Source organism: Mustela lutreola, chromosome 10, assembly GCF_030435805.1.
Source record: "Mustela lutreola isolate mMusLut2 chromosome 10, mMusLut2.pri, whole genome shotgun sequence".
Classification (NCBI taxonomy): Eukaryota; Metazoa; Chordata; class Mammalia; order Carnivora; family Mustelidae; genus Mustela; species Mustela lutreola.
Window position 1 is genome coordinate 109,163,293 of NC_081299.1, and position 24,509 is coordinate 109,187,801.

A 24,509-nucleotide genomic window follows, 5' to 3' on the forward strand; every position below is an offset into this window, starting at 1 on the left:
AGAGAGAATAATTGAGGGGTGGGGGGAACCTGGAGGGGAGCACTTATTGCAGCCCTAGAACCTCAAACAGGATCCCTGCCGAATATCCAAGTGCATATCAAAGCACCTCCAGCTTCAAGGTCTCCTCCCAGCCCATGTCCTGCTCCACCCAAACTTCAATCAGGGAACACAAACAACAGTGAAGTTTGCCAAAAGAATTCAAGAAATCAGGAGATGTTCTGGTCTGGGTATGGGAAGGATGAATAGAGAAGAAACCATCAAAGAGCTGTCTATACCCAAGACAGAGATGGGGTACCCTGGTGCAGGCATCACTTTGAGATGAGGAAACAAAGGGATTCAAAAGAAACTTCAGATTCTAGCCTCAACAAGAAGCTGGAGCATGTGGTGCCCAGTGAGGGGTTATCCTATTTGGAGGTCCAGCTGATTTCCTGCAGGGCTCTCAGATCCTTGGATGTCATGGCGTGGTAGGGAGGGCAGGAGCCCAGGGAGGCCTCAGAGGTCTTCGGCCCTGCACAGGGCTAGTAGGGCTGACCGGCAGTCCCCTTTCACTGCTTCCTGCAGAAAAAAGAGTCAAGTGTTAGATCCCACTACCACCATGGCCCAGGCATTCTGTTTCCTCCGTTGTGCTGGTCCACACAACTATCTGATGTCAAGAGTTGTGTATGAAATTAACCAAAGACTCATGAGTTCTCCAAGGCATGAATATGCTAGGTGGTGTGCACGGAGGGCAGAGTGGAGTTGATGGGTGAAGCTCTGGGGCTATAGGTTAAGAACTAGCCAAGTCTCACCTGGAGAGAAGAGTAGAGGGACTTGCCAAATTTCTTTTTGAACTCAGCTCGGATGCTTAGAAGGTCAGTCTCACTTCGGGAGATAAGGATACGCATCAGGACTTGGTAATTGGGCTTGAGGTTCTGGTAGAGGGAGAAACAGAAGGGGGAAAGGGTGATAGGTAGTTAGATTCTCACAGAGTGGAGACAGGGCAGCATGGTAAATTACTCTAGAAAGGGGAAGTGAGGGGTGAGTCCTGGCAAAAGAGAAGTGTAAGAGGAAAATTTATCCTTGTCCACCCTAATGGAAAGTGATTCCGTGGGAAAGACCAGTCTCTGTGGGAGCAGCTGGGGTAGCTCTCCCTCTGGCCTCGTGTCTTTCCTGGCCATGCAAGTAGCTTAGAGCCTCATTCCTCCAGATCTTGGGCGGCTCCAAAGTCAGCTACTCACAAAAAGGATAGGAGAAACTTGCTACCTATAAAGACTTCCAGCATGAAAGCCAGGAAGTTATTAACGTCCAACTCCAGGGACGATATACCCAGCCTATCCCCACACTGAGCTGATGGAGCTCTGAGAGGGTGCAGGGTCATGTGACTTATGGTTCTGAGCCTGACCTACCAGGGCCACCCCATGGCCCCATCTGTATACACCAGTTTCTCCTGGTTTGACCCCTGGGGTCCAACATCACTGTCTTCCTCCTAAACCTGTACCAAGCCTCCCGCCTTTTGGTTAAAGAAGGTAATGCAGGGTTTGGCTTAGAAATAATAGAGGTATAATATGTGAATATAATTATAAATCATGAATTATAATTGATTAGATCAAATCATGAATGCTAATGGATCATAATAAATGTGTTATCATGAGAGATTTCTAAATAAAAACGTTGGTTGCAAAAATTCTATTTATGTCATGGGCTGGGTGCTGGCGCTGTCACAATTTCCTAATAGCTTCTTTCCCAGTGTTTCCTGTTACTTGACTCACGAGACCCTTCCCAGAACTGCCTGATACCCACACTTCTGGCATCCACACAGATCATAAATTCCCATTAAAAAAAAAAATGAGGAAGTAACAACAGGATGCTGTATTTCATTTGGAATCATTACCTCATTGTCTGCGCTGATGTCTGCTTTATCTTAAATTTCATGTATTATCAATTTTTAATTGTGATAAAGATTATTGATGGCTCCCCAATATTCCATTCTTTCCCTTCTTCCAACTTTTATTACTTCAAAGTCGTAGAATTGGGGCAATGTCCTCACTAACTGACTTTTTTTTTTTTTTTAAGATTTTATTTATTTATTTGACAGAGATTACAAGTAGGCAGAGAGGCAGGCAGAGAGAAAGGAGGAAGTAGGCTCCCTGCTGAGCAGAGAGCCCGATGCGGGGCTCGATCCCAGGACCCTGGGATCATGACCTGAGCTGAAGGCAGAGGCTTTAACCCACTGAGCCACCCAGGCGCCCCACTAACTGAATATTCTTACTGATGCATAAGTACCCTTTCTAGCAAGCCTACATTAAACATAATTCTTGCCTTGTTCCTTGAGAATGTCCTTGGCATCTTATACTTCCCTGGGAACTTTTAATAAGCATTCATTCTCTGGTTCAGACTGGTCCAAATTTTCCTAGATAGGCTTTCACTGAAGGTCATTTTTCTGAATAAATATTTGTCACAACGTATGTTTTCACATATTTCTCATGAGAGGATAAAACTGAAGCATATTATTGAGTTTTTCCTTTTTAAAAGAAGTTTTCAGAAAAATAGGCCTATATTATTTTTTGACTCCTATGTCTAGGATAAACCTGGCATTTATAGCCAAGAGCGTGGGTCCTACAATCCAATTATATTATAATCACTTACTGCTGGGATAAATTTATTGATGACAGGAATCTAGACAGATAACCACAACTCTTCAAACCAGTCTTAGTGTTGGCTTGGTGTAACAGTACAGACATTATTGGGGAAGTAAAATATTTTTCTACTGTCAAAATGGAAATCTCCATTGATGATAAAATACGTACATATATGTACTATCTTTTGAATAATTGCCAATAAGGCATGGTGATTTCTCACTCAGTACACAAGAAGCTATGCCACCTAGCAAAAAGATAACGACTTTTATCTTTACAATTTGGCTGAGTTTTTTTATTTATAGATGTTGGGGGACAGATGTTAGGAGGCCTCGCCCAATGAATAGAATGACTAGATTCTGTGTATGGAATTACTTAAAACCAATGTCACCAATTTAAGTGTGGATAATATGGGACAAAGTCCAACTATTGTGGAGGAAGGCGGTCCTGGGTGCTAGGACTCTAATGGTATAGTTTATAGTATAGACCAACACCTATGGTACAGACCAGGAGTTGACACATGGCAGTTCAATGTCCTATAGGACCATTATGTGTGTGTGGTTTTTAATTATTTTTAAATTCCAGCATAAATAACATATCATGTTATAATAGCCATTATATGTTTTATGGGAGGCCTATATTATTTATTAGCTGTATATGACCTTGGGCAAATAACTTAACCTCTGTACCTCAGTTTTTTCATCCATTAATTGGAATGTGTATATTGTTATACACAGCATAGGCCCTGGGACACAATGAGCATCCAAGAAATGCTGGCTCTTGTCATAATTCTTGCTAGCATTGTCACCATTATTACTCTGGTGATAATTGGTGAAATTGGACATGGTGCTGTCCTCCAGAGCAAATTCATACCTATAGCTGGCCTCCTAGCCATCAATTAGGCCCAAATTTTGGCATCAGTGCCCTTTTGAGTCAAACTCACTTAGTTTTAACCACAGTCCACACCTGCCTCTCTTCTTCACAAGGCCGTTAGCAAGCCTAGGAAAAGAGAGCTGCACTATGTTTATAAGCTAAATAGAAGGTTGTCACATGATCAACAGCATGAAACGTCCTCTTTCTTGCCTAGAAGAGGTCTCCCCCCAGTTTTTGTTCCAAGGGGAGGGAAAAGAAACCTCCCTCTCACCTGGACGGCTTGATGAAGTTTATCGGCAAAGTACAGCGGTGTGTTCCTGATCACCGAGACTGGAAGCAGAGAGGGAGAGATGGAGAGAGCTGGCTTAAAAAGAGCCAGGCGAGAGCCCTACCCCGCATGTGCTCAGCAGGCCCTACCTAGGCTGAGCAGGGCCGCCTGAGCATCTCCGTGGAAGAGGTGGTGGATGGTCTTCTCTAGCTCGTGCCCAGTACACCGCTGGTACTGATCGAACACTTGTGGTAGGTGTGGGAGGTAGTTAGAAAGATAAATGGGTGCGGAGATTGATAATCACAGAGAAGGATAAGCCCTTGGCCCAAACTCATCATTACAGTAAGCTGGGAAGACAAGAAGTCTTGTGTGTACCTCGGACGAGGTGTTCAGGATTTCGCTGGGTGAAGATTAGGACCCATGTGCCCTCTGTGCTGGGCCCTTCAGCCTGCCTTAATGCCTGGGAAGGAGGAGTAATCCGGGATCATTGGTTGGGGGTAAGGGAGCCACAGTTGTGATGTTCCCAGAATCCATCATCATGGTGGTGGAAACGGGATTCAGAGTGGAAAAGCTTAATGGGACCTGTGAAGCTATTGCTTCTATTTATGATTAAAACAGACAAACAAAAAAGGAATAGGGCTAAGATAGGGACTCTGCCCTCACAGCCCAATTCCCCAATGTGGGGAAATCCTGGCACTCAATGAATTAAATAATCTCCAAGGAAAGGTCTGAGGAGGGTTCCCCCACCCAGATGCCCCTGAGAGGATACTGTGTCAGTTGAGGAGCTCACTTCCTGTGAGTTCAGGAATCAGAGGCTAAGTAAGTGAACGGGCTTCAGATGGTCACTAATTGACACTTCATGTCCTCACCTGTCCCTGAGGACTCCTTCCCCAAGGCAAAGAGAGGTTTGCAGGACAAGCGGGTACACCTGTCCCTGGCTCTAGGAGCCACTGGAGGAGGGTGTCTTACGTGCACGGCCAGGCAAGCTCCTTGCCCCTGCTCACCTGGACATCCTGTTCCACCAGGTTATAGTCGATGATTCCAGAGTAGCTCTCGCGACCCCCCTAGAAGAAACTCTCTCAGGAGGACTTTCTGAGGGGGAGCTTTTTACCTCCAGGACAACCAACCACACTCCTCCCCTCAAAACCTTCTCTTGCTAATTACACCCGAGCAATGCTGCCCGCTCCCCCACAGGCCAGTCCTCTTCACCTTGGCCAGGGCTAGGAGCAGTTCCTGCAAGATGCCGCTGGTCTCAGATTTGATGTCCTCCTCAGCCTCAACCTGGAAATCTGGGGTAGGGTTAGGAGCTCTCTGAAGTCTGATTTTTCCCAGTGTAGCTATTCCCTGTCATATGCCCAGCCCACTGCCTACACTGTCATCTCTGGCTGGGGGGAGCTTGATGGCTGCCAGTTCCCAGGATGGAAGGCAGAAGCACCATCATGGCCACCCTGAAAACAGCCCGAAGCCACGAGTAATGCAAGCGCTGTAGGGTCATGCATCAAGCGGGGACAACCTGCTTGGGGAAGGAGGCAGTCAGCGGGGACGGGGACACCTCCATTGTGAGGCCAGATGGCTAGGGTCTGACCCCCTCACTGAGGCAAGGAGAAGTGACGTGGAAGGATGTGAAGAAGTGAAAGAAAAAGAAGAAGGAAAAGAAAACCAGAAGCAAGAAGTGAGAGGTAGGAGAAAGATTAAGACAGGCTGAGAATGGGCACAAAGGAAAACTGGGGAAAGACAAAAAAGAGGGGGGGGGTGTTCAGATGCGGAGGAGAGAAGGCCAGTAAGCAATGAGTGGCTGAGGCATGTGGCAGTCAAGCAGGGGCCTGAGGGGGAGTACCGATAACTTAGAGAGCAGGTCCCCCACCCTCCCCCCGGGATGCAGCAAGGTTCCATTCAGCCTGGGATGTGGTGTGACGGCAAAATCAGGAAGGGGCTGGGAAGATGACATGGGTACCCTCAGGACTATCACAGTGCCCAACGTTGTCATTACCTTGGAATCTGCCCCGGAGCCCCCGACTAAGATGGCTAATCATTGCTTCTCTTTCTTTAATGATCACATCTGGCTCTTGCCCCTGGGAGACTGAATACTGGCAAGGGTGAGTTGGGGGAGACACCCCAAGGGAATAGCGCTGGGGCAAACAGGTCCCCAGAAGGCGTGCCTGTAGGGAGGGTGGGAGAGCAGGGGCTGTCCTGCCATCCCTTCCCCCCTCCTCATATGCTCTTACTATGTTTGTAGACCATCAGGCACTCCTGCAGCTGGGCTGGGCTTCGGGTGGCAAAAATTTCCACAGCCACATCCTCAGGAGAACCAGAGCTCTACAAGAAATTGGGAGACCACTTTGACACTGGGCCATGCCATGAGGATGGTAGAGAGCAGAGGCTGACCACCTGTCAGTGTGGGCTGTGTAAAGGGGACCCCTGCCAAGTCGACCTTCTGGAGCAGGCAAAGGCAAGTTGGTCAACCCTCTCCTCCCCTCATTGGTGTCCTCACTTCCTTGATGGCTAGTGAGCTTCTACTCCTGGTACCTTCAAGGCTGTCCTCAATTCCTGGGCATCGAACTGAGCAGCAGGCTGCAGCAAAGCCATCACGATCCTCTCGAGGCTGCCAGAGAGTGCCGCCTGCAGGGACTTCCGTAGGTCCTACAATAAATGGTCCCCGTAGCAGAGGAGTGGAAACCATGGGGAGGGCCCCGGATGTGTGGGGATCTCTGGGGAGATCTGGTGGGCTGCTGTTGGCTGTACTCCATGTCTTCTAAGGGGCTGCTCACCCCAGTCTGCTGCTCCTGGGAAGCCAGTGGCCTCACCTGTTGGGTGCGCTCCTGGAAGACTCGAGAGATGAGCTGCCTTTGCTCTCTGCTCCTGTTGGTCAGTACGCCCACGATGGCACTGTGGTCCACACCTGAACAGAGATGAGGGCTGGGCTATCAGCTGGGCAGAAGCCAACAGAGTCTATACAGGGCAGGGACCTCCTTCTTCCCAGACTTGAAGCCTCCTGAGGAGGAGAGAAGGCGATCCAGGAAAGGGCTGTGAACAGCAGGGGTTGCGACACCTCCACTTCCATTTGGCCTCAAAAGAAGATGCAGGGCTGCCTGGGGGGTCTCAGCTAGAACTCTTGATTTCAGCTCAGGTCACAGTCTTAGGCTCTGTGCTCAGCAGAAGTCTGCTTAAGATTCTCCCCCTCTGCCCCTCACTTCACCGCTCCTGAGCATTCTCTCTCTCTCAAAAAAAAAAAAAAAAAAAAAAGAATTAAAAAAGAAGACCCAAATAAGATGCCAAAATGGCATGTGAACCTGATCCAAAATTAGGTGAAGCTGACCTGGTGTGGTGGGGGAGAAATGTCTTGTTGATCATAGACTTAGATTAGAACCCCAGCCCTGCCATTATGAGCTGTGTGACCTTGGGCCAGCCTCTTTGTCTCACCAAGCCTGTCTCCTCACCTGTAAAATGGAAATAAGACTTACCTCACAAGGGTGTCCTGAGAATGGGAATGACATACCTACCATGGTACTTGACATACAAGAATTAAGGCATTCCACAAACATTTACTGAACAACATCACTTCCTCCTTCCTTCTTGGTCTGCAGACTGGTTTCTAAAAGGTGGATCCCCAGGGGCAGAGGGAAAAGGGCTCACCTTGGCCTGCAATGGCCCTCAGCAGCCTTTGCACGTCCTTGTCCACGCTGAAGCTCAAGAAGGTCCTGAGGGTGCCCAGGGTTCCCCAAGCTGCAGTCTGTAAGAACATGAGAGGTGGGAGGTTGGGGGGAGAGTCACATGTCTGCACACGCCTGCCCCAGTGCCTCAGCAGGGCCCTTGGCCTGGTCTCAGGGCCCGCTCTCCCTTTTCCCATCCCCTATTCTCTCACAGCCCTGGAGTTGATATAGTAACAGTGATTCTGATGATCACAGTCCCTACCTTGTTGGCCAGGCCCAGGTGGCTGAGGATCTCCTGGGTCAGGGATGGTCTTGTCTTCCCACTGGTTACAGACATGGTATGACTGGCTGTCCCAAGGAGGGAAACAGGAGCGAACTGTGGAGAATTTCCTGGCCCTTTGGGCCTCTTTATGACCCCCAGAGCCCTGAGGCCCATGTCCCACGCTGTTCCTTTCCCATGTTGCAGAAAGAAAATATCGACCAGTTTGGCAGGTTTGGGAGCCCAAATGGAGGGGTAAATGAAAGTCCCCATCTTCCCTACCTCTCACCCCTCCTTCAGGAAGCGAGGATTGATCAGGAATGCTGCTAGAATAAGCACCAAACAAACCCTCCCTGACTCCAGGGTGGGTCCCAAGGCTTCCAAACTTTGATCTCAGGGGGATGACCCCCTTCTGAGATCCACATCCCTTCCTTCTGGTGGTCTGGCTAGGGATTCCTGAGGCGGTGTAGGGGAGGTGAGGTGATGTGGCTGGATGAAGTGTGTGGGGTAGGAGATAATAACTCCGAAAACACCCACCCCCCTTCAGCCCCAGCCCAGGAGTAAGTAAGCTTCTGGCCCCCTGCCCACCAGGCTGCCTACCTGTTGCTGGCCTTTCCCCCTCAGAGTCTCTGACAGTGACCTTCAGCTCAGCAGGTGGGACTCCGGGGCTGATGTACTCGTTCCTATGGGTGCATAGGTGCCTGACAAGGGAGCAAGCCCTCACCTTAGAAAAAGAAAACTCCTTTCTCCCTCTCCCAAGGGATCCACAAGCTTTCCCTCCTCCCTTCCCCCACGAGGGCCCAGGGCCAACGCTTACCCAGAGGTGCTGGGGGAGAGGTGGCCGCTGTCACAGCCTGGCAGTTGCCAGTGTGGGCACCAGCTTCTGTGTGGTCTGCTAGAGGAGAGGGGGCGTGTGCAGCCTGGGCTGGGCAGCCAGTCAGATGACCTCTCTAGCAGCCCCGCCCAGCTGTCACCTCCCGCTGCCGGCCCCTCCCAAATGTGGGAGAGGACCAGGCCATACCTGGTCCCACAGGCAAACCCCTCCCAAGCATCTTTCCTCCCAGGAGCCAGGCCGCAGCCCCTGGAGAGAATTTTCCTAAGCCTTTGGGCGCTCAGCGGGACACAAGGGGCTTTGTGCGTCGCTTTCCCCGTCAGGCCAGGTGGGACCACAGAAGCCCAGTCTTCTGACCTGGCTCTGCCTCTGGCCCCAGCTCCCTGGGGGGACAGGTCAGACAGGCTCCAGGCTGATTTAGAAGGCTGATAGAGAAAAACCTGTTGGGGCACATACCAGCGGGACACCCCAGCCTGCACACCCCAGAGGGGGTCCTAACCCCCAAACTCCCTATTAACTTATCAGAGCCAGCCAGCCTGGGTGGGAAGGGCAGGGGGACTGTTTGGATCTGTGAGGAAGAAAGAGAGCAGGTATTTGAGAGTGGGAGCAGATCAGCAGAGTCACGAGAGAAAATCGCAAAGGGTGTTCCCTGTGGACAGAAGCATCATGGTCCCAAAAGGCGACAGGGAGATGGGAGAGGCTACCTGGGTTCCTGTGTCTTAGATTCCTTCTGGTGCCTTTTGGCTGCGACGCAACCGCAGCAGCTAGGCTTGGGGCTGTCGGTGCACAGAGTAGCAGCTGAACAGCCCTGGGGAGCCCGGGGAGCCCCTGAGCACGCAGTCACTTGATCCCCACAGCCAGCTCCCTGGGACCTAGAAGCTGTCTCCTTCCTGCTTCCCTAGGGAGGTGGGGGGGGGGGGACTGGGCACAGAAGCTGGAGGGCTGTTCCCACTCCTCTGTCCCTCTCCCCGCCAAGGAAGGCCCTTGTTGGTTCTCTTACATCCCTGAGGAGGGATCTGCCTCTCTTCCTCAGAGCAGACTAGACCTCAGAATGCACGAAGGGAAATTTCCTGGGTGGCAGTCACTGCTTCTCACTTTGTGTCCTGTTAAAGTGGAAAACATCCACCAATTTTTGCCATGAGAATATGGGTTCAAGGCCCAGCTCTGCAGCTTTTTCTGTTCTGTAATCCCAGCTAGTCATTTCAGGTCTCTGTGTCTGTTTCTTTACCTGAGAAAAAAATGGGACTGTTGGGAGAGGCTGAAGAGGCTGAAATGTGTGGAGAGGGCATCCTGGGTGGACTGAATTATGTAATATATGTGACTGCATTTGGCAGAGAAAAATGCCTTTGAAAATAAGTCTGCTAGATTTAATAAATAAAAATACAGGACACTCAGTTAAATTAGAATTTCAGGTAAACAACTAATGATTTGTTGGTATTAAGTATGACCCAACTTTTTCATGGGATATACTTAGGATAGCAATCATTTGTTGTTTATCTGAAACTGTGATTTAACTGAGCATCCTGTAATTTACCTGGCAACTTGGAAGATGGGACTCAGTTTCAGCATGGTGATTAAAAGCAAAGGTTCTGGAGCCAGACTTCTTGAACTCAGAATTCTGGTCTGCTATGTGACCTTAGCAATTATCTCAACTTTTCTTTCTTCTTTTAAAAAATTTTAAATATATTTTATATATTATATATATTATTTTATATTTTATTTATCGATCAGACAGAGAGAGAGAACAAGCAGGGGGAGCAGCAGAGGGCAAAGCTGACTCCCCACTGAGTAGGAAGAGTCTGATGTGGGGCTCGATCCCAGGACCCTGGGACCATGACCTGAGCCAAAGGCAGATACTTAACCAATTGAGCTACCCAGTTATCCCTCCCTCAACCTTTCCGTGCTCAATTTCCTCATCTTCAAAGCAGAGGTAATAATAGTGTTTATATTATAAGCTATTGTGAGAATTAAATAAATTAATACATGTAGAGCACTTTTTTTATTTTTTAAAAGATTTTTATTTATTTGACAGAGAGAGACACAGCGATAGAAGGAACACAAGCAGAGGGAGTGGGAGAGAGAAAGGCAGGCTCCCCTCCAAGCGGGGAGTCCGATGTGGGGCTGGAACCCAGGACCCAGGATCCAGAATCATGACCTGAGCCAAAAGCAGATGGTTAAACCAACCAGTTAACCAACCAGTTAATGGTCTGAGCCACCCAGGCAACCAGTTAGAAAAGTGCTCTGCACAGACTAGCAGGTCCACATTTCAAAATGTTAACTTATATGTAACAATAAATATTGATATAATGTATGTTATTTTATAATGATAACTGTTACTGTTAACTTGTCTCCCTGTGGAGTCCAGTTTTGGCTCTGTTCTGCAACTTCTATCTTGCCAATCTTCAATCTGGCCACAGGAGGGCATTAGAAGCCACCGAGAGCCGAGAGCCCCCTAGTGGCCACTTGAAGTCTTCAAGGCTCTGGCTCCACCCACAGATGGCCCCGGGCTCCTTTTGCGCACTTGTTAGAAAGTGCAGTCTCCGGAGAACGTCAGGTTCTAGGCGGGCAGGCATGGTCAGCAGAAGAGCCCCAAGGAGACACCTACTCAAGGGTCCCCCCACTCCCACCCCCGAGACCTCGAGACACTTGCAGGAGACTTCCTAGGCTGGGTTACCCCAACAGAGTGTCTTCGCAGCCCCAGTCCCATGCCTTTGGCCTTCTCTGCCCTTTAGAGTCCATTCTGGGCACACGTTCCAAGTAGGTTTAGAGGGAAATGAAGGGAGAGAGGGCTCTTATTTTCTCAGTCCGAACTTCTGTGAGGGATTCCTGGCAGATCAGCAGGGCGGAATCCCGAGTTTGAAGGCGGCAGGCTGAACCGCAACTACAGGGCAGAAGAGTAATCCTTGGGGTCCAGGAGTGTGAGAAGGGAGAATGTAAGATGCGTTTACAGCTGCTTCACTGAAACTTGGTGGAATCTCACTCCTTTTGTCCTGGTGTTTTGTTTTGTTCAACTCCAGGGCCAGATTGAGGTTGTTTTCCAATTTACTAATCACCTTTCACCCCCATGCTCTGTATTTTAGAATTTCAGAGTAGGAGGGGTTCTTGGAGATGACTGGTCTGCCACCCTCTTATTACTGACTCAGGAAGCGGAGTGAACCAGATCCAGGTCTCCTAACTTCTCCTGTGTTTTCTTCATTACTTGGATGAGGGCATAGCTGATTTGGGGTCTGTCTTAGTAGAGGATATAGGGGACAGGCGTAAAAAATACAGCCTCATCTGTTGACTCCTGAATAAGGTTTCAACTCCAACTCCATATTGCTCTTCTGCAAAATCTCGCACTGCATGCTTTCTGAACGCATAGAAATTCCTCCTGGGTATTTTTCTCTTTTTATGAAACCGTTTCTCCCCAGAGCTCCTGGCACCTGAGTTCCTCTGCTCACGTAGTAGCCATGCTCTAGTCCTTTACCCAAACAGGCTTCTGCATTGCACAAGCCACCCAGACTTTCCTCAGCTGGGGTCCATGTCTTTTGCTGTCCTAGAAGCCTGCCCAGATACTTAAATCCCAGCTTGAAGGCTGATGGTGTCCTCTGCCTCAGGCCACCTCAGCAGCCCTTACAGAGGAAGTGAGTCACAGCCAGGCAGGCAGCTTGGGGCACTGTGGGCGTGGCCATGCCTGCCCAGGGCACTGGGGGATGGGTCAGAAAGGTGGTGATCAAAATCCCCTGGTCCAGCTGAGGTGGGGAGTGTGTGTGTGGGGGGGTGGTGGGGGTGGGGGTGGGGTGTGTGTGTGTGTGTGTGTGTGTGTGTGGCGAGCAGGCCCGAGCTACTGTCCTAAGTATGTTGACAGAACTAGTAGCATCATTCTAATGCTGCCTAAAGGCAGTTCCCTTTCACAGCCACCTTCTCTTTTGTCTCCTGGGGGAGGGGTAACCCCTCTTATCTTTATTTCTCAGGCCTTGACTATCCGACTTCTGTCCCCAAACTTCCCCTGCTCACTACTATCTTAAAAGTAAGTTGAACAGTCTTCAGTCCTCTAAGGAATTATTTAAAAAGTCTTGTGGGCACCTTGGAGAAACTTGGCGTCTAGGAAAACTTCTTGGGAAAAGGTCTCCGAAGCTAAAGGAAAAGAACCAAACAGTACAGAGGCATGAGGAATTAGAGAGGGACCCAAAGGTTAGCTGGAGCTCTAAGCAGAGACACAACCCTTCTGGAAAAGGATGTGTGGGTACATAGCAGAGAGGAATCTGGGGAGGACTCTCAAGAAAGGTAGAGGGAACTTTGGATTGGAAGGCAGAAGAGGGTTACACATAAGCAGAGCTAATCAGGGAGGAATTCATCCTGGGGCAAATGAAAACAGAGCTGGAGGGCTTGAAGAGAATTGTAAAATCGGGCAGGTCAGGCTAAAAAAGGTGGCTGGTCTGGGTGGAGATGGGCCAGGGGTTGGGCCAGTAGTTCTCATTTCTCTACTGGTAGGAATGAATGGGGTGAGGGTTCTGCTACAGAGAGCAAACGAACAAATAGCTTGGATATCAGTCAGCTTCTGCTTCTCTACCTTTCCAGAAAGAGCCTTAGGTGAGGGCCAAGCTCTCAATTGGGATAGTGGGGAGGTCGCTCTCCTTCCTGAGAGCTATCAAAACGCCTGAACTTGACCAGATAAACCATGAAAGAAGCTACTGTCCAAGATTCTAACTGTGACAGGACAAAAATACCAACATTTCATCGAGGTAAAAAACGAAGTTACCCCTAAGTGGCGTAAACGCCAGCTCTCTTTCTAAACAAACTTTCAAACACATCCTAGCCGCATTCCGGCATTCCGTCCGTGCTAGGATTCCAGGTGGGTTTTCTAGGAGAATGTCGCATCTTGTTGAAACGCCAGTTTTACAAAAGACATCTTAAAACTATGAATTAGAAGAGGGAAAAACAGTGTAGATGGCAAACTCAGATACATTTTACAAAACAAAAGCTGGCAGTCCACTCTTTCATAGAACTATGGCGGGTTAGAAGTGCTGCTGCGGGAAAGTTTTACATACTTGGGTGGAAACGAGGGTTTTGTGTTGAGGATGGAGTGGGAGACCTCGCAGGGACCGCAGGCTCTGCGCAGGGAAGGGCAAGGGAATCACGAGGGTCCGCTGCCTGGGTCAGGCGGGGAGAGGAGCTTGGCCTGGGCGCACCGCACTCGGAAAGGTCTCCCGCAGGCTTCGCTCGTCCGAAGCCTGGGCGCCGTCCTCCCTCCGCCGCTCAGTGAGGCTAGAGGTGGGAAGTGTGGCAATCGGTCGGGCGGGGGGAACTGGGGGCCGCAGCAGGGCTGAAGTCGCCGACCGCAGTTGGGGGCGGGAGAGTGAGGCAGGCGCTCGGCTGCTCCTCGCCGGGCATCTCGAGGGTCTGTCCCCGAGGGCCGCGGAGAGTCCAGAGTGGCCGCGGGGCTCCGGCACTGCCTTCCCTCCTCTGGGGCTTCTCCAGGTGCCGAGATTACAGTGGGCGCGGCCGCGGGGCTGGCCAGCGAGGGCTCGGGTCCCAGAGCCGGGAAAGGGGCGGCGGCAGGGAGCGGGGGCTGGGCGCGGCTGCCCCGCGCAGAGGCCCGGGCCCCGCTGCTCTCTCTCCTCTCCCTTGCGGTCGCCGGGCCGCAGGCCCACGCCCAGCCTCCCGGTTCCTGGCCCGCTCGCGGCCTTGCTCTCCCGGGCTGGGCTAGGACGCGGCTCGGCTGGGCTCGGCGGGCGGAGGAGGAAGGAGGGAGGGAGCGGGCGGGCGGAAGGGGGAGGAGAGGAGCGAGCCTAGCCAGTCCGGAGTGGGGGGGGGGAGCCGGAGCTCCGCGGACGCCAGGAGAGACGGAGCAGCGGCTCCCGGCCCGGCCAGGTCCGCGACGCCGCCGCCGCCGAGTGAGTCGGGACCCCAGCTTGGGAGCCGCGGGCGCTGCGCGCAGGGGTGGGGCGGGGAGCGGCAGCGGAAAAGTTGGGAGAAGTGGGGGCGGCTCCGACGCGGCTCCGCGGAGAGGGCCCCGGCTGCGGAGCGAGTGGGGGGCGACAAGGGCAGAGAGAGCGGGGCGCGGGCTCGGGGCGGCCGGGCGGGGGGCGGCGGCGGCCGCGGGCTCGGGGGCCTGTGCCCGGCGCGCTCATGGCGGCGGGCCTGGGGGAGGGCGGGCCGGAGCGCCTCGCGGGAGCGGCCGGGCCCCCAGTGCCGCCCGAGGGCACGCTGGCCGGGCGCCTCGGCATTGTGGGGCGCGTCGTCCCAGCCCGGCGAGGCAAGCCCTGCTGGCAACAGGTAGGGGCCCGGGGCTGCTCGCGGAGGGCCCGAGCCACAGGCGCCCCCTTTGTTGGGGAGAGGAGCTTGGTGACCATTTGCGCGAGAGCCCCAGCCTGGCAGTGGGCCCGCGGCGTCGCTCCTGGCCTGCACGGGTCCCATGGCTGGAGTAGGATGGTGGGGAGGGTCCTGCCGCTTTTTCTTCGGACCGGCCCACTGTGGCCACTCCGAGAGCGAGGTCAGAGCGTCCATGTGCTTAACGGGAAACAGGAAGGAGCGGCTCTGAGTGTCTGCCCCGGCCCCCCAAGGCTAAGGCTCCTATACCGTTATGGGGTGTGTGTGGCTGGGGCGAAGAGGGGGGAAGCTGCTGGTGAAACTGGTTTTCTGGGCCACAGCTTGTTAATTACCGGCCCGGAGGCTCTCTGGCAAGTAGGTTAATTGCAGGTGTGTGGCACTAATATTTGGCCTCAGCTTGGGGGTTTCTCTGTCTCCCGGAGCCAAGCTCCTGGCATCACAACCTGGGCTTAGTTACCTGAGTTCCTAGACTCAGTACGCAGGGGGTTCTGAGGATCCCAAGGAATGATGCCTCCTTCACAGGGAAATGAATCTGGAAAGGCCTCCAACAGGCAGTCACTCCCACGTCTGTGTTGGAGGGGTCTCTGCCCAATACCAAAGTCCAGGTGACTGGGTCTAAATGTGGGTGGTTGACTGCACTTGTAATGGGGCTCCTAGGGATAAGGACTTGTCATAGCCTTGTCTCTCTGGCCCTAATCATAAAGTGACCTGCACAGATTCTCTGTTCTAAGGGGAATTCCTTGTCTCCCTTGGTACCCCATAGCCCACTCCCTTCACTGGGGCCTCTGGCCAGCTTTCCCCCTGGAGGCAGGGCCTCCTCGCCTCCCTGTCACTGGCCAGGAGCCTGCAGGCCTGCGGATACTTTACTGTGCTCTTCAGCACTGTCCCCGCTCTGCCTCTTTAACCTGCCGGCCTCTCCCTGCCCCTGGAGGCTCTAGTCACACTCAGTATTTGGGTGTGTTGGGGCCTCTAGTGGGGCAGCCCAGACATGCTAAATTTGGGGACCTACACGGCTGCCTGGAGCAATGACACACCTCCTGTTGGCTCAACCGTGCTGCAGCCTTCTAGTTGCTTCTGTGCTGTTGCCAAAAGAAAGTTTTCAACAAGAAGACTACTCGGATCCTCCCCCTTTTTTTGTAGTCTCTCAGGCTTCAGTGGCGGGTGGCGGCTGGAAGCCTGTGGGACCCTGTGTTTGTCCGTCTCTCCTCCTTTGCTGATCCTGGTTTCCTCAATTATTTCTTCAGTAAATCAGAGACCCGCAGGACTATTTTCGTGTTGAGTCTGTGAGATCCTTTCCTCACGGACTCAGACCTCTGCCCTCTCAGCATTCTGGGTTTACAAGCCCCCAGAGCCTTGTAAAGGGCTCTGCCCCCTTTACATCCTGCTCTGAAGGGTTGGGGGTGGGGTGGGGGCTGGGCAGAGCCCTAGTCAAGTTCCTGGTAATGCAATGCCCATGAAATCCCTGCTCTCTTGGCCCCTGTCCAGCCTGTGCCTCAGAGAGTGGCGTCTGTGTCTCTGAGGCAGGTGTGTGTGTGAGAGAGGAGGGAGAGACATACACAAGACACACACACTCTATTGTATCTCCATGTGTGGGGTGAGTACATTCTGTGAGTGGGAAAATATCTGTAGGTGTGATTTCTCCATCAGAAAATCAAATACCTACCCTGAGGGCCAACTGGCCAGAAAAGCAGGGTTGTCTTCCCTATGCCCAGTTCACATCTCCTCTTCTTGCCCCGGCCTTTTGTTTATGGGATCCCGTGCTTGGCTTGGTGCGCTGGTGCCAAGAAGCCACCAGAGCTGCTTCAGGAGCAAACCTGTTGGTTCTGTGGGGCTGTGTAAGTGAGGCTGCTGGGACCCTCTGTTGTCCTCCCTGCCCCTGTCCCCCCCACCCCCCATGTTGAGTCAGAAGCCCTGACTGTCCTGAATCGGGTGCCTCTCCCTGCTGGGCTAGGCCCTGGGGGTGGGGTACAGTGGGCAGGGATGGGGTAGCTTTGCTCTGCTAATGGAAGTACTGGGCAGCAAGAGAGGGCTGTGGTCACAGAAAGCCTGCAACCCAGGTATGAGAGAGCCCCCATTACTCTGCATTTCTGAGCTGTAGACACACCATGTTCTCTGGCTCTCCCTGCTTGGGATGGGAAGGGTAAACAGGTGTCATCTTGTCTTGGGGTTGAGATAATGGCCCTATCCTGGTGCTTGCCCTCGACCACTCTCTGACCCTTTTTCTGCTAACTTCCCCAGCTCCTCACCTTCTTTGTAGGTTTAGACCGGCAGAAGACAATCCTGGGTTCCAGGAGTCAGGGAGAGGGGCCCCACTCACACCCTCTGGGACCCCAGCCAGCCCTCTGAATCTTTAATCCTAAAAATGTCCCTGACAGAGAAGCTTCCTGCGTTTCCACTGACCAGGGTGGGGATGGGGCCTGACATCCAGGCCTGTCTGTATACTTTTGCTTTAGATCTCAGTAGAGGACAAGGTGGTCTCCAAGAGATGTGGAGCCCAGGAGACACATCAGATATCTTTCCCCACCCCCAATCTAGCTAAGCTAGAAAGGTGGGAAGGACGAGCCAGAGGCAGGAGGCATGCTAGCACATCGAGGCATTCTGTATTTTCCTTCTCTGCTAGACTTTCTTGATCTTTTCTCTATGAAAGTGTGTTGTGCACTTGGTTGTGTGGGGAAAGTTCCACTGTGGAGAAGTGTATTTAATTTTGTTCTTTTCAAAAGGCTTCCATCTCTTTAACTAATTAAATATTTATTCTGGCCAAGGTAGACGGGGAAGGGGCAGTGTCCTTGGGAGCTGAGCCTAGAGTGTGTGTGTGTGTGTGTGTGTGAATGAGTGTTACTGGGGGAAGGTGGAGCTGAAGCTCCTTTATTGTCAGTGCTGACCTCTGACTTCATCTGAGAGCAGTGACCAGGAGTGGGGACAAGAGGGTAAAGTCCTTGAGCTGGAATACTGACCCGTGACAGGCTGAGAGGGATTTCTGAGAGGGATTTCGCAAGTACTGTGGTGGGTGTGGGCGGAGCCATGGGAAGAGCAGGCTGTGGACCAGCCCAGCTCAGCTGGGATCTGATCAGCCTTCAGCCAGTGGCACCAACTGGTCTCCAGTTCCTGGTGAGAACAGTCTTCCCACTCTCTTCCCTCCGGGTGGGAGGAGACCACCTTCTGCGTCAGCTTTTAGTTCCATGCCAGCCTGAATACCAGCACCTCTCTTCCCTCCTGAGAGGATGAGGGCTAGGTGGCCTAGAAACTTCTGCCCTTGTCATCCCACTGGCGTTCTGAGTCCCAGGACTGCCAGGCATTCTGTTAGTATTGGCATCACTGACTCCATAGGACCATCTTGCTGCTGCTCTCAGCTCCCAGCAACTGCTCTCCCCCTCAGGAGCACTGGACAATGCCTTTAGAGGGAACCTCAAAGGAGGTCTGTACCCTCCCTCATTCCAGTATCCAAGTGGCCAGGGGTTGGTCACTGCCTCCCAGTGGACCCTGGGGAGGAGAGGGGAGATGGGAAGGAACAGCTTTTCCCTGAGTCCTTGGGATGGGTGTTCCCCTGCAGACTAGTTACTATTTTATGGATGAGCCTTAATAAATAGCTCTTACTTCCACCAGATGTTTTGGTCTTCTGATTCCATTGTCTGTCCATGAATCCCTAATCCTTTTTTTTTTTTTTTTTTAAGATTTTATTTATTTTATTTGACAGAGAGATCACAAGTAGGCAGAGAGTCAGGCAGAGACAGAGGGGGAAGCAGGCTCCCCGCTGAGCAGAGAGCCCGATGTGGGGCTCGATCCCAGGACACTGAGATCATGACCCGAGCCAAAGGCAGCGGCTTAATCCACTGAGCCACCCAGGCGCCCCCTTTTTTTTTTTTTTTTTTTAGATTTTATTTTTTTGACAGAGACAGACACATCAAGAGAGGGAACACAAGCAGGAGGAGTGGGAAAGGGAGAACAGGCTTCCCGCTGAGCAGGGAGCCCCATGCAGGGCTCAGTCCCAGGACCTTGGGATCATGACATGAGCCGAAGGCAGACGCTTAATGACTGAGCCACTGAGGCACCGCCCCCCCATCCCTAATACTTTACAGCCTTGCCTTCACTTTGTTTTTGAAAAGATGCTTCAGATAGTTCTTCTACCTTATGTGCAGGAATTGGATGGCTTGGCATGGGGTATTAATCTCAGGTGGAATAGTTTGATGTTCAGATTGTCCTGGAGCTCAGCATCTTTTAGGGACATAATTTTGCTTTACTCTGGCCTCTTAATTTTCCCCAGGGACCTTCTGGCCCAGAAGGGTTGTAGGAAAGGAGGTAGGGTTTGCTTTAGCCCTGCAATCTGTTTTTGGGCTTCCTTCGCATGGAGGCTTTTAACTGTGGGTTGGCTTGAGGGATAGAGGGGTAGTTGGAGCGTGGGGGCAGGGGAGGAGAAGGTGCCTCTGGTTTTACTCAGATTGTTACATCTTCCAGGGCCAGATCCTGTCTTCCCTGTTGGGGTAGCAAAGTGATGGGGAGACCCCAAGGTTTTTAGTTCTAGAGAACTGGGACTCCTGGGGGTCATCAGCAGCATTTTCAGTTGCAGTAAATGGTAAATGTTAGGACTGGAAAGCCACCATATTACAGACAAGGAAACTGATTTGCCCAACACCATGTGGCTGGGACCAGACTCCAGGGTTTCAGTCTGTCATCTTTCTCTTCCCCCATAGCTGCCCCCTGTGATGCCCTCTGACTTCCCCCCCTCCTCACTCAGGATGCTCCAGACCTTGTATGACTACTTCTGGTGGGAACGGCTGTGGCTGCCTGTGAACTTAACTTGGGCTGATCTAGAAGACCGGGATGGACGTGTCTACGCCAAAGCCTCAGACCTCTACATCACACTACCCCTGGCCTTGCTCTTCCTCATCGTTCGATACTACTTTGAGCTGTGAGCATACCAACCTTCCCCCATGCCTGCCTTGGCTGCCAGCCACAGTTTCTCACACTTCAAGTTTGTTTCTTGCTGTTTAATTGGTCCCAGACCCCGCTGTTATGGCCACCCAGATCCCTGCCTACTGTGTGCCCCCCACTGAACGCAGCATTGTCTTCCTGAGGGCTCAGCATCCCCAGGCCCTTTCCTTCAATGGTTATTTGTTCTCCCTCTCCACTCCGCCTGGTCACTCGTGAACACAGGCAGCTTTGTCAGCTTTCGGCAGCCGAAGCAGGCCAAAGAGGGAGTTGCCGGGAAACTGAGGCCCAGGATAAAGTTGTCTGAGCTTGCAGCCCTTTCCCCTCCCAGCTTAGGGGCTACCAAGAAACTGAGGTGCTTTAAAGGAGACAGACCCTTTTCACTGCTCTCCCTTCCTCAGTTATGTGGCTACACCACTGGCCGCCTTCCTGAACGTAAAGGAGAAAACTCGGCTGCGGGCAGCAGCCAACCCCACCTTGGAGCACTTCTACCTAACCAGTGGCAAGCAGCCCAAACAGGTGTGAGCCGCAGGCCCTGCTCTGGGAGTTGCTGGGTGCTGCTGGGGGAGGGCGCAGGTTGCAACGCCATGTGGGCAGGCGACGAGACGAGAGGGCAGTGGTACTGATCCAGGTTCTTGCTGGGAGGCCGTGGCGGGAGGATGGGGGTGCTGTCGAGTTCCACAGTTGAACATACTGGGCTTCTTCACAACACCCAGGCGGAGGTAGAGCTCCTGTCACGGCAGAGTGGGCTCTCTGGCCGCCAGGTAGAGCGCTGGTTCCGCCGCCGCCGCAACCAGGATCGGCCCAGTCTCCTCAAGAAGTTCAGAGAAGCCAGGTAGGGGAGGTTGGGGCCGGAGAAGCTGGGTGGCAGAGGAAGGTCTGATGTCCTGCTTGGAGGGGTGGGCCACGGCTGTGTGCAGGGAGAGGTTGTGCCCTGGTGAGGAGGCGAATTTGGATATCAATGATACTCTTGAGAGGGAGACCTCCGAGCACTTGGGAGTGGTTGGAGGGCTGTGCCACTCTCCCAGCCACTCCCCTCATCCTTTCTGCTTCCTCTTCCAGCTGGAGATTCACCTTTTACCTGGTTGCCTTCATTGCTGGCATGGCTGTCATCGTGGATGTGAGTGCCGGGTTCCTGGGAGGTGGGAGTAGGTTTTCTGTCAAGGTGGTGTGAAGCCATAGAGTGTGGGCCCCTCCTCTTTTAACCTCTCGCCGTCTCTCTGCAGAAACCCTGGTTCTATGACATGAAGAAGGTTTGGGAGGGCTATCCCATACAGGTATGAGATGGGGTCCTGACTCCTTATCTGGGATGATTAAGAGAATCAAAGTAGGACAGGACGAGGACATGTACACCTGTGTGAAGAGATCATCTCTGGGACACATGGCAGAAGGCACTGTAGTCATGGTGCTAAACAAGGGCTAGAAGGGCTGGGTTGGACAGGCGAGACCCTTGGGTCCTGTTGTTCAGGGTCCCTCACCTTTCTGTTTCTCTCCTCTCTCCCAGAGCACCATCCCTTCCCAGTATTGGTACTACATGATTGAACTTTCTTTTTACTGGTCGCTGCTCTTCAGCATTGCCTCTGATGTCAAGCGAAAGGTAGGTCAGGGAGCTGTGCCCGTAAGCCTAGGAGCCAAAACAAAGCCCCAGGATGGAGAGCCTTTCTCTTTGATTTCTGGGTATTTGGATGGAACTGTGGGTTAAGGGGAACTAGGTGGAAGGGGAAAGAAGTAGGATTAGAGTGGGGGCTGGGGAACACGAAAAAGTCCCCTGGAGCCTGCATCTTCTTTGCAGGATTTTAAGGAACAGATCATCCACCACGTGGCAACCATCATTCTCATCAGCTTCTCCTGGTTTGCCAATTACATCCGAGCAGGGACTTTGATCATGGCTCTACATGACTCTTCTGACTACCTGCTAGAGGTCAGGCTCGCTGGGCATTTCTTCAAACCTAAGAGACTCCGGTGCAGGTTCTCCTGTCCCTCTCCCTTTTTTGGGGGTGGTGGTGGTGTGGGGGGTGCTGACCTTCCTGGGACCAAGGCGGTGGGGGCACAGAGCCAGTGTATATATAAATGTATACGGGAGAGTCAGGAGCACATTTTGATGGATGGGGGCTATCTGTACAGTCAGCCAAGATGTTTAACTATGCGGGATGGAAAAACACCTGCAACAACATCTTCATCGTCTTCGCCATCGTCTTCATCATTACCCGACTGGTCATCCTGCCCTTCTGGTGAGTAAGCCAGTCTATACTCCTGTCCTCAAGGAATCAGGAGCCTTGCCTCTCCCCTTATCTGTTCTCATCCCCGCTGCCTCCTCCACCTCCTCTGTGTGTTTCCAGTTCTGTCCCTCCTTTCCTGATGCAGGATCTTGCACTGCACGGTGGTCTACCCCTTGGAGCTCTATCCTGCTTTCTTCGGCTACTACTTCTTCAATTCCATGATGGGAGTGCTACAGCTGCTGCATATCTTCTGGGCCTACCTCATTCTGCGCATGGCCCACAAGTTCATAACTGGAAAGGTGACTGCTCTGTAGGCCCTACACCCTTGAACTCTAGAAACAGCCCAGACTCCCTCCCATATGAGCAGGCATCCTGCTAAGAAACTACTGTGGGGCCCTGGGTACAGCAAGACAAGCCTGCTGAGAGAGGCATCCCTTAAGCATTTGAGGATAGCATGTAACCCTTCTTTTCCCTTTCCACAGCTGGTAGAGGATGAACGCAGTGACCGGGAAGAAACGGAGAGCTCAGAGGGGGAGGAGGCTGTAGCCGGGGGAGGAGCAAAGAGCCGGCCCCTAGCCAACGGCCACCCTGTCCTCAGTAACAACCATCGTAAGAATGACTGAACCATTGTCCCTGCTGCCCCTCAGATTAACGCAAAAAGCCAAGGAACTAGCCTGTCCTCCCCAGAGGACCACTTAAACCCTGGGGAGAAAGCAAGCAAGGAGAGAGTTCTTCTACGGCCCAACCTCCTGCTTCTTTGTCACCCAGTTGCCTTTAACCAAACTCTAACCAGCCTATCCCCAGGGAGAGGGGAGGTTGGTATATCCTTTGTTAGAGGGGGGATGGCCTTATTTTCCCTCTGTTATTCTAAGTTGTCCTTTCTATTGCTTTGGAGGCCTGCCTCAGCTCTGGGGGTGGCAATTACAACTCACATTCCTTATTCTTCAGAATTTGGCCCTAGCTGTTTGCCTCAGACTCCCTGACCTCCAGAGCCAGGGTTGTGCCTTATTATCCCATCTGTGGGCCTCATTCTGCCAAAGATGGACCAAGGCTCACCTTTCTAGGTTCCCTAACTTGGACCAGAAACCAAAGCTGAGCTTTAACTTTTTCCCCTCCTGAGACACAAATGAATTGAGTGTAGGAGGGTACATATGACCCCTACCTCTGCCAAAAAGGGGGGGGGCGCATACTGGGACTGCTCAGGTGGTCTACGTGTTATTTGCCAGCTCTCTGTCGCCACAGGTCCAAGATCTTAACTGCCTCCTTCCTCTGGCCTCATCCCCTAGGCTAGCTGGTTTGGAATCGAATGGCAACTAGTTCTAATTTTTATTTATTAAACATTCGGTGTTTTGGGTTAAAGCCAGAATTACAGCTAGCACCTGGCATTTCAGCAGAGGGACCACTTCAGACCAAAATGTACTGTTAATGGTTTTTTTTTTTTTAATTAAAATATATTAAAGATTAAGTAAAACATGGCAATAAGTGTCTGAGACTAATAGGAACTGAGAAGGGAGATCAACTAAATAAACTAAGTTAGTCTTCCTCATGGTTATGTAATGTTTTCTTTTTTAAAATTTCACATGGCAATTAAGAAAAAGCAAAGGTAGAGACGGTGTGAGATTAATGACAGCTGCCTCTTGGGAAAGATGAGGAGTGGAAACAGCTCTGTCCCTGAAGACCCAGAACTGGGAGAATGGGGGCTGAGGAAGATGAATCAAATCACAATCTTCGTTTTAACATCTTGTTAAAAAGATGTTCAAGAAGCCATACAAATCAAGGACAGTAGATATGCAGCCCTCATTCCAGGAATACAGTCTGTCAGAAGCATGAACACTTGAACAAATATAGGCTGGGAGGGAGGGGTCACAGGAGGACCAAGGGATATCAGGCCCAGGTCGGCGTGGCAACCTCTCCCTGCCTCCATGCTTTAGGAGGTGGGAGGAGGGACCCTGCCTGCTAGCACCACATGGGAAAGGATCTCCTGATCCAGAGTTCCCATTTCTATCTACTAGGAGCTGGGGGAAGAGCTAGACTGGAGACGTGGGGGTCAGAGTTTAACAGTCAGGAAGACCCGGTTCCTGAGGAAAGGATGGTTCAGGGAGGGTTCGGAAAGTTCAGAAGAAGGCTATCCTTTAAAGAAGACGCCCTCTGCATTCGATGGCCCCGCAGCAGCAGAGCAGCTCCTTGCCTTCCACGCTGCCCACCTCGTAGTTGTAGTCCCAAGTGAGCTCTGTCCCAGCCCGGATCCTCCTGGACAGGAAGACAGGGATGGGGGTGGTGAAGGCAGCATGCCACCAGGTGTGAGCAGAGCTGGGGCAAAAGGTGGGGGCCTTCCCCCTCTTGAACCCTGGCTGGTGCTCTTACCCAACCTTCCCCCTCTCCCTGACCCCCTCTTACTTGCTGGCAAAGAAGGCCACCCAAGGGAAGCGAAGATCGTGAGTATCCACGAAGACATTCTGGACAAACAGGTTGGGGCTGCAGCTATGCTGTGGGTTTAAGGCCAGGACCCATAAGAACAGAGAAAACAGAACCCAGCTTTGTGGGGGTGAGTGTAA

The 24,509-nt window shown here is 52.1% G+C and overlaps 3 protein-coding genes across 9 annotated transcripts in view; 1 reads left to right on the forward strand and 2 right to left on the reverse strand.

The window, feature by feature from the left end:
- Positions 1 to 179: 179 nt before the first annotated feature.
- ANXA9 (annexin A9) lies at positions 180 to 8,607 on the reverse strand. The gene is made up of 14 exons (XM_059135613.1): positions 8,483 to 8,607; positions 8,266 to 8,366; positions 7,669 to 7,754; positions 7,390 to 7,486; positions 6,561 to 6,655; positions 6,283 to 6,396; positions 5,982 to 6,072; positions 4,966 to 5,045; positions 4,761 to 4,820; positions 4,132 to 4,216; positions 3,906 to 4,001; positions 3,760 to 3,818; positions 789 to 911; positions 180 to 555 (listed from the first exon to the last, which is right to left on the reverse strand). The coding sequence occupies exons 3-14, from the start codon at positions 7,741 to 7,743 to the stop codon at positions 493 to 495; spliced, it is 1,038 nt and encodes a 345-aa protein (XP_058991596.1). The 5' UTR covers positions 7,744 to 7,754; positions 8,266 to 8,366; positions 8,483 to 8,607; the 3' UTR covers positions 180 to 492.
- A 5,613-nt stretch (positions 8,608 to 14,220) lies between these two features.
- On the forward strand, positions 14,221 to 23,500 carry CERS2 (ceramide synthase 2). 2 transcript variants are annotated; one of them, XM_059134827.1, is made up of 11 exons: positions 14,221 to 14,373; positions 19,542 to 19,715; positions 20,137 to 20,254; positions 20,452 to 20,570; positions 20,798 to 20,855; positions 20,962 to 21,012; positions 21,240 to 21,332; positions 21,528 to 21,656; positions 21,860 to 21,966; positions 22,100 to 22,253; positions 22,437 to 23,500. In XM_059134827.1, exons 2-11 carry the CDS (start codon positions 19,543 to 19,545, stop codon positions 22,575 to 22,577), a joined length of 1,143 nt encoding a protein of 380 aa, XP_058990810.1. In that variant the 5' UTR covers positions 14,221 to 14,373; position 19,542; the 3' UTR covers positions 22,578 to 23,500. The 2 variants fall into 2 exon arrangements, with proteins under 2 accessions (XP_058990810.1, XP_058990811.1); XM_059134828.1 differs by lacking the exon at positions 14,221 to 14,373 and adding an exon at positions 16,320 to 16,403.
- A 181-nt stretch (positions 23,501 to 23,681) lies between these two features.
- Positions 23,682 to 24,509, reverse strand: part of SETDB1 (SET domain bifurcated histone lysine methyltransferase 1) — a 33,656-nt gene continuing 32,828 nt past the window's right edge. For all 6 annotated transcript variants that reach the window (XM_059134822.1, XM_059134824.1, XM_059134821.1 and 3 more), the window contains 2 exons: positions 24,352 to 24,440; positions 23,682 to 24,204 (listed from right to left, as the gene is read on the reverse strand). In XM_059134822.1, the coding sequence (XP_058990805.1) occupies positions 24,087 to 24,204; positions 24,352 to 24,440 (207 nt within the window). In that variant the 3' untranslated portion in view covers positions 23,682 to 24,086. The remainder of the gene's footprint in view (positions 24,205 to 24,351; positions 24,441 to 24,509) is intronic.

Coding starts and splice junctions, on each gene's coding strand:
- CERS2 (XM_059134827.1), top strand. CDS start 19,543: ATGCTCCAGACCTTGTATGACTACTTCTGGTGGGAACGGCTGTGGCTG. Junction 20,255..20,451: donor GTGGCAAGCAGCCCAAACAG/GTGTGAGCCGCA, acceptor CACAACACCCAG/GCGGAGGTAGAGCTCCTGTC. Junction 21,657..21,859: donor CTTCTGACTACCTGCTAGAG/GTCAGGCTCGCT, acceptor CTATCTGTACAG/TCAGCCAAGATGTTTAACTA.
- ANXA9 (XM_059135613.1), bottom strand. CDS start 7,743: ATGTCTGTAACCAGTGGGAAGACAAGACCATCCCTGACCCAGGAGATC. Junction 7,487..7,668: donor ACCTGGGCCTGGCCAACAAG/GTAGGGACTGTG, acceptor ATGTTCTTACAG/ACTGCAGCTTGGGGAACCCT. Junction 912..3,759: donor AACTTCATCAAGCCGTCCAG/GTGAGAGGGAGG, acceptor TCCCTCTACCAG/AACCTCAAGCCCAATTACCA.